Raw genomic sequence first — 13,903 nt, forward strand, 5'->3', positions numbered from 1 at the left:
AGATATCACCAAATTTAAACCAACCCATGAAGATTTGAAGAATCTTTTTTCAATGGTGGAAACCTATACCTCGTTTATTTTCAAAAAGTGACATTCCACTATTAGTAATTTACAGCTTCAATCTCCTGACCCCAGAAATTTACTGCAAAATTTAAATAAAACACGTACTCTGGGTTCTGTATGTTTATTTTTAATTATTAATTACATTTTTGTATAAATACGACTATTTTGTAGGTTTATTCTTAAGTTCGATGCGGAGACCCACACAGGCTTTTTCATGGGTTTCTATCCGGTCTGGGAAAAATTTGCGGCCGCACTTTCTGCATTCTTGAAGTTCCGCCAAATGATTGTCCCATATTCTGTGGAAAGTGCCCACGAAGTCTACGTCACCAGTTGCTGAAAAAAAAAAAGAAAGTATAATGATGTATAATATTTGGTTTTATTTTAATAGTAAATTATAATACTCTTGGAAAATTTCAGTTTTTTCAGAAATTGAAAACAGGTGTTTGAGTATCGTGTTGTTCAAAGAATACTATACATCGATGTTAAGAAAAAAAGGCAAAATATAAACCCCGCCCACCCACCCTATCTCATTTGTGATTATTTTTTTTATAAATTTTTGTAAAGAAATATGGATTTTGCAATTAGGCTCCGCCCCTAGGTTTGCCGACGAATGAAAACTTCATTATTATTTAGATCAGGGCAGTTATGGGTGGGACTTAATCTTTGGTTTTAATTTTTTCTTGATATACATATATGTTCTTTGAATAACACGATACTCAAAAACATGTATTACATGGTCATTTTTTGTATAGAAATAATAAGGATTTTTCAATTAAATTTCGCTCATTTGGCTCTCGACGATAAAAAAAATCATCACAATTGAGATAGGGCGGGTGGGCGGGGCTTATATTTTGCCCGTTTTCTTAATATACGTAGTCGTCTTTTCAGAACAAGAAACTTAAAACGTGTTATAAATAGTAAATTTGTGTAGGGAAACACCGATTTTGCAATCACGCTCCGCCCCTCGGTCCGACAACGAATGAAAAATTCATCACGATTGAGATCGAGACGAATAGGTGGGGCTTCTCTTTTGGTTTTCATTTTTAATTAATACATTTATTAGTTTTCTTTGTATAACACGATTACTTACAAACATATTTAACATGGTAATTTCTCGTAGAAAAATAAAGGTTTTTCAGTCAACCTCCGTCACTCGCCTTACGACGAATAAAAAAAAATCATCAGAATTGAGATAGGGCGGGTGGGCGGGATTTATACTTTAACCTTTTTTTCCTAATATACATAGCCATCTTTTCACAACAAGAAACTTAAAGCATAGTTAAAATAGAACATTTTCGCAAGGAAATATGGATTTTGCAATTAGGGCGGAAATCGATATTTTCTTATACAAATTTTCCATTTTAAACAAGTTTTAAGTTTCATGTTGTGAAAATAAGTCTACACGTATTAAAACAAAAAGACAAAATGTAAGCCCGCCCACCCACCATGTCTCAATTGTAATGGTTTTTTTTATTCGCCGTGAACCGCCGTGAACCAAGGAGCTTAACTGCAAAATAATTATTTTTTTACAAGATATTAAAATCACGTTTTTGAGTATCGTGTTGTTCAAAGACAACTATGTATATTAAGAAAAAAGACAAAATATAAACGCCCACCCATCCACCCCATCGCAATTGTAATGATTTTTTTATTCTTAGTTAATTAAAACACGTTTAAAATGGTACATTTCTGTAAGGAAATATGGATTTTGCAATTAGGCCCCGCCCCTCGGTCTGACAACGAATGAAAAATTTAAAACGATTGAGATCGAGACAGATGGGTGGGGCTTTTTTTTGAGTTTTCTCTTTTAATTAATACATTTAGTTTTCTGTGTTACTTAAGAACATATTTCACATTAGTTTCTCGTAGAAAAATAAGGATTTTACAATTAAACTCCGCCCCTCGGCTTACGACGAATAGGTAAAAAAAATCATCCGAATGGAGATAGGGCGGGTGGGCGGGGCTTATATTTTGTCTTTTAGTTTTCTTAATGTACATAGCCATCTTTTTACAATGAGAAACTTAAAACATGATTAAAATGGTAAATTCTTGTAGACAAATATAAATCTTGCAATTAAGCCCCGCTCCTCGATCTGACAACGAATGAAAAATTCATTACAATTGTGAATTGAGATCGGGGGGGTATGGGTGGGAACTAATCCTTGGCTTTATTTTTTCGTAAAATATGTAGTATTCTTTGAACAATACGACGCTCAAAAACATGTTTTTAATTTCTCGTAGAAAAATAAGGATTTTGCAGTTAAGCTCCGCCTTCTTAGCTCACGACGAATAAAAAAAATCATCACAATTGAGATAGGGCGGGTGGGCGGGGCTTATATTTTGCCCTTTTTCTTAATATACGTAGTCGTCTTTTCAGAACAAGAAACTTAAAACGTGTTAAAAATAGTAAATTTGTGTAGCAAAACACCGATTTTGCAATCACGCTCCACCCCTCGGTCCGACAACGAATGAAAAATTCATCACGATTGAGATCGAGACGAATGGGTGGGGCTTCTCTTTTGGTTTTCGTTTTTAATTAATACATTTATTAGTTTTCTTTGTATAACACGATTACTTACAAACATATTTAACATGGTAATTTCTCGTAGAAAAATAAAGGTTTTTCAGTCAACCTCCGTCACTCGCCTTACGACGAATAAAAAAAAAATCATCAGAATTGAGATAGGCCGGGTGGGCGGGGTTTATACTTTATCCTTTTTTTCCTAATATACACAGCCATCTTTTCACAAAAGAAACTTAAAGCATAGTTAAAATGGTACATTTTCGCAAGGAAATATGGATTTTGCAGTTAGGGCGGAAATCGATATTTCCTTATCCAAATTTTCCATTTTAAACATGTTTTAAGTTTCATGTTGTGAAAATAAGTCTCCACGTATTAAAACAAAAAGACAAAATGTTGAAGTTTCTTCTTTTCACAAGAAGAAACTTCAAACATGGTTAAAATGGTACATTTTTGCAAGGAAATCTGAATAATGGGGCGGAGCCTAATCTAAAATCGATATTTCCTTATACAAATTTTCCATTTTAAAGGTGTTTTATGTTTCATGTTGTGAAAAGAAGTCTAGACGTGTTAAAACAAAAAGACAAAATATGATTTTTTTATTCTTAGAAAATTAAAACACGTTTAAAATGGTACATTTTTGTAAGGAAATATGGATTTTGCAATTAGGCCCCGCCCCTCGGTCTGACAACGAATGAAAAATTCAAAACGATTGAGATCGAGACAAATGGGTGGGGCTTTTTTGGGTTTTCTTTTTTAATTAATACATTTAGTTTTCTTTGTTACTTAACAACATATTTCACATTAATTTCTCGTAGAAAAATAAGGATTTTGCAATTAAGCTCCGCCCCTCGGCTTACGACGAATAAAAAAAATCATCCGAATGGAGATAGGGCGGGTGGGCGGGGCTTACATTTTGTCTTTTTTTTTCTTAATATCATAAATATTACAATAAGAAACTTAAAATATGGTTAAAATGGTAAATTCTTCTAGACAAATATGAATCTTGGAATTAAGCCCCGCTCCTCGATCTGACAACGAATGAAAAAGTAATCACAATTGAAAATTGAGATGGGGGCCGGTGTGGGTGGGGCCTAATCTTTGGCTTTATTTTTTCTTAAAATACGTAGTATTCTTTGAACAACACGATATTCAAAAATATGTTTTTAATTTCTCGTATAGGAATAAAGATTTTGCAGTTAAGCCCCGCCTTCTTAGCTCACGACAAATAAAAAAAATCATCACAAATGAGATAGGGCGGGTGGGCGGGGCTACATTTTTTTCGGGAATTTGTACGTCAACAGCAAGTTTATAAATCCCACTATACACACGTCTCGTATGTATCATGTAGGTGGGGGTTCAAATAAATTTGGACTTTGTCTTTTTTTAAAGAAAAAATATGATGACGTCGCTTTTATTTAATGTTATTACGTTTATAATTTGCGAATAACATTAAAACCTCGTTAAAACTTAATCCATTGTTTAAATTTCTGACAATAGACGTATCTTAGTAAAAAGATAAAAACAGCGTGTAGTCGAACAAACTCCCGTCTCCCAAATTATTTTAAATAACAAAAGTAAACAGAAAAAATCTGGTGTCATAAATGCGAAATCCTCAGAATCAATGTTAAGTACGCCTTATCATTAAATAAATTAATTATATTTTCCGTCTAGTCCCAACACGATTAGACAATATAACCCCAAAAAATGAAAAAAAAAAAACACAAATTTAACCCACTTATTTCGTTTTTATATAAAACAAATACAGTTCATTTGGGCAACAGTTCAGTTTTTTGCATTTTTTCCTTCTCGTCTTCCTCCCGATCCTTCAAATGCTGTCGGTATAACCAACTAAAAACAAGAAAATACCGTCAAGGACTCCACTCCTATTCCAAACTTACAAGAAAATAAAGACAGCAGGTGTCGTCAGACACCCTCCCAGCAGAAAGAATGCCCCTGGAAGAAACCGAATCGTGGCTTTGTACATAAGATTGTACATCGGTCCGTAAATCAGCGGCATCAGAGCTTCCGCAACCCCAAACAAAGAGTTAATCTTCCCCAGTTCGTCCGGCGGTACCATTTTAGATATAATGGACCTCATGGCAATGAAAGACGTACCGTTCAAGGCCTCAAGGATCGCTCCTACAACACGAAAACGCTGGTGGTACCACTCCAGGAAAACCGGTACTCACCGATGTAGAAGATGGTACTGGACGGCGCGAACGCGTACACTATAGAAGCCAGAATCTTGCTCATGTTGGAGACCATCCCCAAGACCGCGTCGTCGACTTTGAGGAACTTGGTGAAGAACATGAGCGAGAAGATGGTACCCGCGACGTGGGCGACGAAGTGGAAGGTCGAGTAGAGGCTGTAGTCGATCTCGTTCCAGCCGAACCTGTACCGGACGAAGAGGTACATCACGTTCATTTCGCCATGCATGGGTCCGATGATGACCATGACCAAGACCATGATGGTACAGATGCGTTTCTTGCGGCCGCGGGGGCCGTCCTTGAAGGCGACTCTGAACGTGTCGCGGATGTGCTTCAAGTCGAAGAAGTCTTTGACAAAATTGACGTTTTTTTTCTCGGTGATGAGTTCTTCCTTCTTGGGGATTTCTTTGACTCGGGTGACGCCATAAGTGAGGCCTGTGAAGTACATGACGAGGGCTAGGGAGAAGACTCCGTAGAAGCCGAATTTCTTGTAGAGGATGCCGCTCAAGGCTATGCCGATGGTGACGCTGACGTTGGAGAAGAGGTTGACGGCTCCGATGCGCAGGGTTCGCGTTTCCACGCTGGAAATGCTGCTGATGTAGCTGAAGACGGCCATGAACATAGCGAACCATCCTCCGGTGATGGACGGTGGTACTGCTTCGAAGAACGCGTTGAATTCCATGGGGAGTTGGTAGAAGAAGTAGGTGGATAGGAGGAACCCGGTGCATGTTAGTACCTCTCCGATTATGGGGAGGAGGATGCAAGGTTTGCGCCGTTGGTGGCGGTCGCTCCACGAACCCAAGAATAGTAACAAGAATGATGGTACCAAGCTCTGGATCACGCTCTTCCAGATGTTCATGGTACTGACTAACTTCTGAACGACGACTTCGTCGCTCTGGTTGTACCCGCTGGAGTTTCGTATCGTCAAAGCATCACACACGTCGGTACTCAGCTCTAGGTTGACCCTACAGGCTTTCTCTAGGTTTAGGTTCTGAGTAGCGATACTCGCCATCACACTAGGTAGAACATAGCAGATCAGAATCGGCTCCACTGTGATGTTCGTAAGAATGACTTTAATCTTCTGACACAAGGAAACATTCTCCACTTTTGTCTCCTCTTCGGCGAGCATGGTGTGCAAGCCAGCTTCGATGCTCTTGGATTTTTCTAAAGCCATCTCGTGTTAAAAGTCGGGTTCACTTACCGATAAGACCAATCACAACACGAGTCAATATGCAGTTAGATTCGATACAGTGATAAGTAGTCATTTACATCTCGAGGGAGTCAGGACGGCTTTGCTGGCTTGACTGAACTGAAGAGTTATCGGACTTATTTAATTAGTTTTAGTATCAAATGTTTACTGATATGACACTCGAGGAGTTTTATCTCTTTTGCTTTGTTTTAAATGGAAAAAGTTGAATTGTGTTGCGAAAATACGGACGCGCTAATTAAAGGATCAAGTGATTTGGTGTTTAAGACGAGCCTGCGTTTTATGGCTGGGCAAATACAGGTTTCGTTGAAACGCCACCAGCCCGACCTGATTCGGGTCCACTTGAATCTTATCGCACGGCGATGGTTTTCGAAATTTCTTCTGTCAAAGGTCTTAATTATTACTTCGCGAGCGTAAGCTGATCGACTCCATCGGACGACTGGCTACTTTCATGTTTTTTCGACATTTCATGATCCCTAGAGTACGAAAAAATATGTCTCCCGTTTCCGCTTGTCTATTTGTCTACCGTCTGTGAGAATTTTTATTAGACAGTAATCTCCAAAATTATCGGATCGAATGTTGTCAAATTTTGTATGTATGTCAGGAATACCGTGTAGATGGTTAAAAAAATCAAAATTTGTCTATTATAAAATAGCGTATTCCTCCATTTGTGGTTTATGAATCTGTGTTGATATTTAACCTTAGACATCCAGATTTTTGGAAAAAAAATCAAATTGGTAGGTATAATAATTTTTTGGTTTTGCGATTTTTCAATTTTTCGAATTTTTGATTTTTCGGTTTTTCGATTACCCAATTTTTGGAAATTTCAGTCCATCGGACGACTAGCTACGTTCATGTTTTTTCGACATTTCATGACCCTAGAGTACGAAAAAAATGGTCTTTCGTTTCCGTCTGTCTGTCTGCCGTCTGTCCGGATTTTTTTAGACAGATATTCTCCGAAATTATCGGATCGATTATTGTCAAATTTTCTGTGTATGTTAGGAATATCATGTAGATGGTTAAAAGCCAACAAAAATTTGTCTATTATCAAGTAACGTATTCCTCTATTTGTGGTTTATCAATCTGTGTTGAGATTTTACCTCAGCCACCCAAATTTTTGGAAAACAATCAAAATTGTATAACAACATTTTACAAATCATGGTTTTTGTCTTAGATATCGAAAATTTTGAAAAAAATAAATACATACACAGATTTCTCAATTTTTCGAATTTCCGATTTCTCGGTTTTTCAACTTTTGATAAATTGTTAGATATTTCAGTTTTCGGATTTTTCAGTTTTTTATTCTTCATTTTTTGATTTTTCAATTTCTCGATTTTCATTTTTTTGATTATCTAGTTTTTGGAAATTTCAGCTTTGAGATTTTTCAATTTTTCAATTGTTCAACTTCTTTTTTTGACTTTTCGATTTCTCAGTTTTCCAATGTTTCAGTTTTAGAATTTTTCAATTTTTAGGTTTCTTCATTTTTCAATTTTTGAAGTTTCTAAATTTTCGATTTCTCGATTTCTCGATGTTTCCCAAAATTCCCATTTCCCAACTTCCTGACTTTTCGATTTTTCCGATTTTTCCATTTTTCTATTTTTAATATTTCTAAATTCCGATTTTGCGACTTTTAAATTACTCAATTAATCGATTTTTTAATTTTTCGACCTTCCGATTTTTTGATGTCTCGACGTTTCAACTTTTCGATTTTTTGATCTTCCCATTTTTAATATTTTGATTTCTCAACTTCTCGATTTTTCAAATTTTCAATCCAATTTTTCGATTTTTTAGGTTTTTGATTTTTCATTTCTATTTTTAAAATTTTTGATTTTTCGACTTTTTCGATTATACAGTTTTTCTTCGATTTTTTTAGATTTTTCATTTTTTTCCGTACTGGGATTTTTCAGCATTTTGATTCTTCAATTTTTCGATTTTTCGACTTCGATTTCTGGATTTTTTCCCGATTTTTCAATTTTCCGATTTTAAAGATTTTTCAGTTATTCGATGTTGCAATTTTCCGATATTTGAGTTTTGGCATTTTTCAATTTCTGGATCTTTTGGTTTTTCGATTCTTCAGTTTTCTGATTTTTTAAATCTTGGTTTTTGCGATATCTCTATTTTTTGGTTTCTCGACTTTTCGGCTTCTTAGTTTTTCAATTTTTCCAATTTTTAACTTTTCACTTTCTTGAGTTTTCAATTTTTCGAGTTTACGATTTTTTGATTTCTCGACGTTCCAACTTTTCGATTTTCTGATTTTCTCATTTCACAAATTCTAAATTTTTCAATATTTTCATTTCTCAACTTCTCGATTTTCAAGATTTTCAATCCAATTTTTCGATTTTTTACGTTTTTGATTTTTCAATTTTCCGATTTTTTTTTTAAATTTTCGATTTTTCAACTTCGATTTCTCGATTTCACAATTTTTCGATGTTTCAATTTTGGGTTTTTTAATTTTTCGATTATACAGTTTTTCTTCGAGTTTTTTAGATTTTTCTTTATTTTCCGTGGTGGGATTTTTCAGTATTTTGATTCTTCAATTTTTCGATTTTTCGACTTTTCGAATTCTGGATTTTTTTCCGACTTTTCAATTTTCCGATTTTAAATATTTTTCAGTTTTTGAATTTTTCCGTTCTTCGATTTTTCAAATTTCCGACATTTCAGTTTCGGGATTTTTCAATATTTCGTTTCCTCAACTTTTCAATCTTTTGATGCTTGGATTTCTCGATCTTTCGATTTTTCGACTTCTGGGTTTTAGATTTTTCAGTTTTTCAAATTTTTGCGATTTTTCGATTTCCCAATTTTCATCATTTCAGTTTTGGAATTTTTCAATTTCTGGATCTTTCAGTTTTTCGATTCTTCAGTTTTCAAATTTTTTGATTTTTGGATTTTCCGATATCTCTATTTTTCGGTATCTCGATTTTTCGATTTCGACTTTTCGGCTTCTTAATTTTTCAATTTTTCAATTTAAAAATTTTTAACTTTCTACCTTTTTGATTTTTCAATTTTTCGAGTTTACGATTTTTTGATTTCTCGACGTTTCAACTTTTGGATTTTTTGATATTCCCATTTCCCAAATTCCAGATTTTTCAATATTTTGATTTCTCAACTTTTCGATTCTTCAGATTTTCAATCCAATTTTTCAAGGTTTTTAATTTTTCAGTTTTTCGGTTTTTTAAATTTTCGGTTTTTCGACTTCGATTTCTCGATTTCACAATTTTTCGATGTTTTAGTTTTGGCTTTTTAAGTTTTTCTTGGATTTTTTTAGATTTTTGGTTTTTCCGTGCCAGGATTTTTCAGTATTTTGATTCTTCAATTTTTCGATTTTTCGACTTTTCGATTTCTGGATTTTTTTCCGATTTTTCAATTTTCTGATTTCAAAGATTTTTCAGTTATGGAATTTTTCAGTTTTTCAATTTTTTGATTTCTCGATTTACAGAGATTTCGATGTTTCGATTTTTTGATTATTCAACTTTTCGTTTTTTTTTTTTATTTTTAAATTTTAGATTTTTTTATTTCGTTTTGGCATTTTTCAATTTCTCGATTCATCAATTTTCCGACTTTTAAAATTTTTAATTTTGCGGTTTTCCAGTTTCTGTTTCCAAAATTTTTCGATTTTTCAGTCTTTTGATTTTCCAATATTTTGGTTTCGCGATTTATTGAGGTGTCGCTCTTTTGATTGTTCATTCTCAGGTTTTGGATCTTTCGATGTTTCAGTTGTTCAATTCTTCGATGTATCGAGTTTTCCAATTTTCAATTTTTCGTCATTCCATTTTTGGAATTTCTTAATTTCTCGATTTTTCAGTTTTTCGATTCAATTTTTCATCATTGTTACTTTGATTATTATTATTATTTGTACCACTGTAAAATGTTTTATTGCTCATCCTGTATATAATAATAATGTGACCCTCCGTAAATAAAGATTACTCTATTAAGCCCCGCCCCTCGATCTGACAACGAATGAAAAATTCATCACAATTGAGAATTGAGATCGGGACGTCTATGGGTGGGGCCTAATCTTTGGGTTTATTTTTTCTTAATATACATAGTATTCTTTGAACAACACGATACTCAAAAATATGTTTTTAATTTCTCGTAGAGAAATAAGAATTATGCAGTTAAGCTCCGCCTTCTTAGCTAATGACGAATAAAAAAAAATCATCACAACTGAGATAGGGTGGGTGGGCGGGGCTACATTTTGCCTTTTTTTTTTAATATGTGTAGACTTATTTCTACAACAAGAAACTTAAAACATGTCTAAAATACACTCGTGTCGTATGTATCATGACTTCGTTGCAACTATATACCTGATTTATTTTGATTGGTTGATGTTTGTAAATTTTTAATGTGAATAAAAATATGCACACACTGACGGATCAAAAATGTAGAGATATAGTGCAAATTTTTTGCATTTTAAAATGTTGTTTTTCAATTTTGATTTTTTTCGAAAAATTTAGACATCTAAGATAAGAAATAAGGGCGGACGAAGAAACTGTATGACAGAAGCACGGAAATTTAAGTTGGATTTACTTTGAAAATTTTGACTTGACGTCATCAATTGGAGGTGGGGGTCCAGACAAATTTGGACTTTGTCTTTTTTAACAACAAATTTAATGACGTTGCTCTTGTTTAAATTTCTGACAATAGACTAATCTTAGTAAGGAGATAAAACAGTCGAACAAACTGCCGTCTCCTAAATTATTTTAAATAACAAAAGTAAATAGAAAAAATCTCGTGTCATAAATGCTTCATTCACAGAATCAATGTTAAGTACTCCTTATCACTAAATAAATTAACTGTATTTTCCGTCTAGTCCCAATACGATTAGATAATAAAACCCCAAGAAATGAAAAAGAAAACAAGAATTTAACCCACTTATTTCGCTTTCATAGAAAAAAAAAAAAAATACAGTTCATTTGGGCAACAGTTCACTTTTTTGCATTTTCTCCTTCTCGTCTTCCTCCCGATCCTTCAAATGCTGTCGATACAACCAACTAAAAACAAGAAACCACCATCAAGAACTCCACCCCCACTCCAAACTTACAAGAAAATAAAGACAGCAGGCGTCGTCAGACACCCCCCCAGCAAAAAGAACGCCCCTGGAAGAAACCGAATCGTGGCTTTGTACATAATATTGTACATCGGTCCGTAAATCAGCGGCATCAGAGCCTCCGCAACCCCAAACAAAGAGTTAATCTTCCCCAGCTCGTCCGCCGGTACCATTTTCGATATGATGGACCTCATGGCAATGAAAGACGTACCGTTCAAGGCCTCAACAATCGCTCCTACAACACGAAAACCCTGGTGGTACCACTCCAGGAAAACCGGTACTCACCGATGTAGAAGATGGTACTGGACGGAGCGAACGCGTACACTATAGAAGCCAGAATCTTGCTCATGTTGGAGACCATCCCCAAGACCGCGTCGTCGACTTTGAGGAACTTGGTGAAAAACATCAGCGAGAAGATGGTACCCGCGACGTGGACGACGAAGTGGAAAGTCGAGTAGAGGCTGTAGTCGATCTCGTTCCAGCCGAACCTGTACCGGACGAAAAGATACAACATGTTCATTTCACCATGCATGGGTCCGATGATGACCATGACCAGGACCATGATGGTGCAGATACGTTTCTTGCGGCCGCGGGGGCCGTCCTTGAAGGCGACTTTGAACGTGTCGCGGATGTGCTTCAAGTCGAAGAAGTCTTTCACAGGGTTCACGATCTTCTTCTCGGTGATGAGTTCTTCCTTCTTGGGGATTTCTTTGACTCGGGTAACGCCGTAACTGAGGCCTGTGAAGTACATGACGAGGGCTAGGGAGAAGACTCCGTAGAAGCCGAATTTCTTGTAGAGGATGCCGCTCAAGGCTATGCCGATGGTGACGCTGACTTTGGAGAAGAGGTTGACGGCTCCGATGCGCAGGGTTCGCGTTTCCACGCTGGAAACGCTGCTGATGTAGCTGAAGACGGCCATGAAGATAGCGAACCATCCTCCGGTGATGGATGGTGGTACCGCTTCGAAGAACGCGTTGAATTCCATGGGGAGTTGGTAGAAGAAGTAAGTGGACAGGAGGAAGCTGGTGCATGTTAGTACCTCTCCGATTATGGGGAGGATGATGCAAGGTTTGCGTCGTTGGTGGCGGTCGCTCCACGAACCTAAGAATAGTAACAAGAATGATGGTACTAGGCTCTGGATCACGCTCTTCCAGATGTTCATGGTACTGACTAACTTCTGAACGACGACTTCGTCGCTCTGGTTGTACCCGCTGGCGTTTCGTATCGTCAAGGCATCACACACGTCGGTACTCAGCTCTAGGTTGACCCTACAGGCTTTCTCTAGGTTTAGGTTCTGAGTGGCTATACTCGCCATCACATTAGGTAGAACATAGCAGATCAGAATCGGCTCCACTGTGATGTTCGTAAGAATGACTTTAATCTTCTGACACAAGGAAACATTCTCCACTTTTGTCTCCCCTTCGGCCAGCATGGTGTGCAAGCCAGCTTCGATGCTCTTGGATTTTTCTAAAGCCATCTCGCGTTAAAAGTCGGGTTCACTTACTGATAATACCAATCACAACACGAATCAATATACAGCTGGATTCGATAAAGTGATAAGTAGTCAATTACATCTCGAGGCAGTCAGGACGGCTTTGCTGGCTGGACTGAAGTGAAGTTATTGGACTTACCAAATGTTTACTGATACGACACTCGAAGGCGGGGTTTTATCTCTTTTGATTTGTTTTAACTGGGAAAAGTTGAATTGTGGTGCGAAAATACGGACGCGCTAATTAAAGGATCAAATGATTTGGTATTTCAGACGAGCCTGTGTTTTATAGTTGGGCAAATAAAGTTTTCGTTGAGACGCCACCAGCCCGACCTGATTCGGGTCCACTGGAATCTTATCGCTCAGTGATGGTTTTCGAAATTTCTTTCTTCTGTCAACGCCTTAATTATTACTTCTGGAGCGTAAGGTAATCGACTCCATCGGACGACTGGCTGCTTTCATTCTATACGTTTTCGTCTGTCTGTCTGTCTGCCGTCTGTCCGGATTTTTTTAGACAGATATTCTGCGAAATTATCGCATCGATTATTGTCAAATTTTTTGAATTTTCGATTCGAATTGTTTTTTGATATTTCAGTTTTCGGATTTTTCAATTTGTCGATTTTCAATTTTTTGATTACCCAATTTTTGTAAATTTCAGCTTTGAGATTTTTCAATTTTTCGTTTGTTCAACTTCTCGATTCATAAAATTTCGCTTTTCGATTTCTCAGTTTTCCAATGTCTCAGTTTTACTATTTTTGAATTTTTCGATTTCTTCTTTTTTCAAATTTTGAAGTTTCTAAATTTTCGATTTCTCAATTTTTCGATTAATTGATTTTTTAATTTTTCGACTTTTTGATTTCTCGTTGTATCGACTATATATTTTTTGGTTATTCCATTTCTCAACTTCTCGACTTTTCAATGTTTCGATTTTCCTGCTTCTGGTTTCTTCAGGTTTTTGATTTTTGAAATTTTGGGTTTTTTTAGTTTTTCTTATATTTGTTTGAGATTTTTCGATTTTCCTCACTTTTGGAATTTTTCAATGTTTTTGATTCTTCAATTTTTCGATTTTTCGATTTCTCGATTTTTCGTTTTTTAACTTTTCAATTTCACGATTTCACAATTTTTATGTTTCAGTTTTGTGTTTCTTCAATTTTTCTTTTGTTCAGTTTTTCTTAAATTTTTTAGACTTTTCAATTTTCTCCAGTTTTGGAATTTTTTAATATTTTGCTTCTTCATTTTTTCGATTTTGCGACTTTTCGATTTCTCGATTTTTTTCGATTTTTCAATTATTCGATTTTTAAATTTGTTCAGTTTTTCAATTTTTCAATTTCTGGATTTATTGAGATTTCGATGTTTTAATTGCTTA

The 13,903-nt window shown here is 35.7% G+C and overlaps 3 protein-coding genes across 3 annotated transcripts in view; all 3 read right to left on the reverse strand.

Annotated features, from left to right (window-relative positions):
• Positions 1-165: 165 nt before the first annotated feature.
• LOC135124146 (splicing factor Cactin-like) overlaps positions 166-13,903 on the reverse strand; it is a 66,317-nt gene continuing 52,579 nt past the window's right edge. The window contains exon 10 of the mRNA XM_064049016.1: positions 166-396. Coding sequence (XP_063905086.1) covers positions 224-396 — 173 coding nt within the window. The 3' untranslated portion in view covers positions 166-223. The remainder of the gene's footprint in view (positions 397-13,903) is intronic.
• On the reverse strand, positions 4,313-6,157 carry LOC135124136 (probable peptidoglycan muropeptide transporter SLC46). Its single transcript, XM_064049006.1, has 3 exons — positions 4,777-6,157; positions 4,486-4,726; positions 4,313-4,435 (listed from the first exon to the last, which is right to left on the reverse strand). The coding sequence occupies exons 1-3, from the start codon at positions 5,966-5,968 to the stop codon at positions 4,354-4,356; spliced, it is 1,515 nt and encodes a 504-aa protein (XP_063905076.1). The 5' UTR covers positions 5,969-6,157; the 3' UTR covers positions 4,313-4,353.
• Positions 10,585-12,659, reverse strand: LOC135124137 (probable peptidoglycan muropeptide transporter SLC46). The gene is made up of 3 exons (XM_064049007.1): positions 11,334-12,659; positions 11,043-11,283; positions 10,585-10,992 (listed from the first exon to the last, which is right to left on the reverse strand). The coding sequence occupies exons 1-3, from the start codon at positions 12,523-12,525 to the stop codon at positions 10,911-10,913; spliced, it is 1,515 nt and encodes a 504-aa protein (XP_063905077.1). The 5' UTR covers positions 12,526-12,659; the 3' UTR covers positions 10,585-10,910.

The sequence above is a fragment of the Zophobas morio genome, unplaced genomic scaffold (assembly GCF_036711695.1).
Source record: "Zophobas morio isolate AGI-343-1 ecotype UQ-CSIRO unplaced genomic scaffold, CSIRO_AGI_Zmor_V1 ptg000007l, whole genome shotgun sequence".
NCBI classification, from domain to species: domain Eukaryota; kingdom Metazoa; phylum Arthropoda; class Insecta; order Coleoptera; family Tenebrionidae; genus Zophobas; species Zophobas morio.

What these genes read in the sequence shown, in the direction of transcription:
- LOC135124136 (XM_064049006.1), bottom strand. Translation starts at nt 5,968, where the DNA reads ATGGCTTTAGAAAAATCCAAGAGCATCGAAGCTGGCTTGCACACCATG. An exon ending in CAGTACCATCTTCTACATCG is followed by an intron (nt 4,727 to 4,776) that starts GTGAGTACCGGT and finishes TTCGTGTTGTAG; the next exon opens with GAGCGATCCTTGAGGCCTTG. An exon ending in CCTGCTGTCTTTATTTTCTT is followed by an intron (nt 4,436 to 4,485) that starts GTAAGTTTGGAA and finishes TCTTGTTTTTAG; the next exon opens with TTGGTTATACCGACAGCATT.
- LOC135124137 (XM_064049007.1), bottom strand. Translation starts at nt 12,525, where the DNA reads ATGGCTTTAGAAAAATCCAAGAGCATCGAAGCTGGCTTGCACACCATG. An exon ending in CAGTACCATCTTCTACATCG is followed by an intron (nt 11,284 to 11,333) that starts GTGAGTACCGGT and finishes TTCGTGTTGTAG; the next exon opens with GAGCGATTGTTGAGGCCTTG. An exon ending in CCTGCTGTCTTTATTTTCTT is followed by an intron (nt 10,993 to 11,042) that starts GTAAGTTTGGAG and finishes TCTTGTTTTTAG; the next exon opens with TTGGTTGTATCGACAGCATT.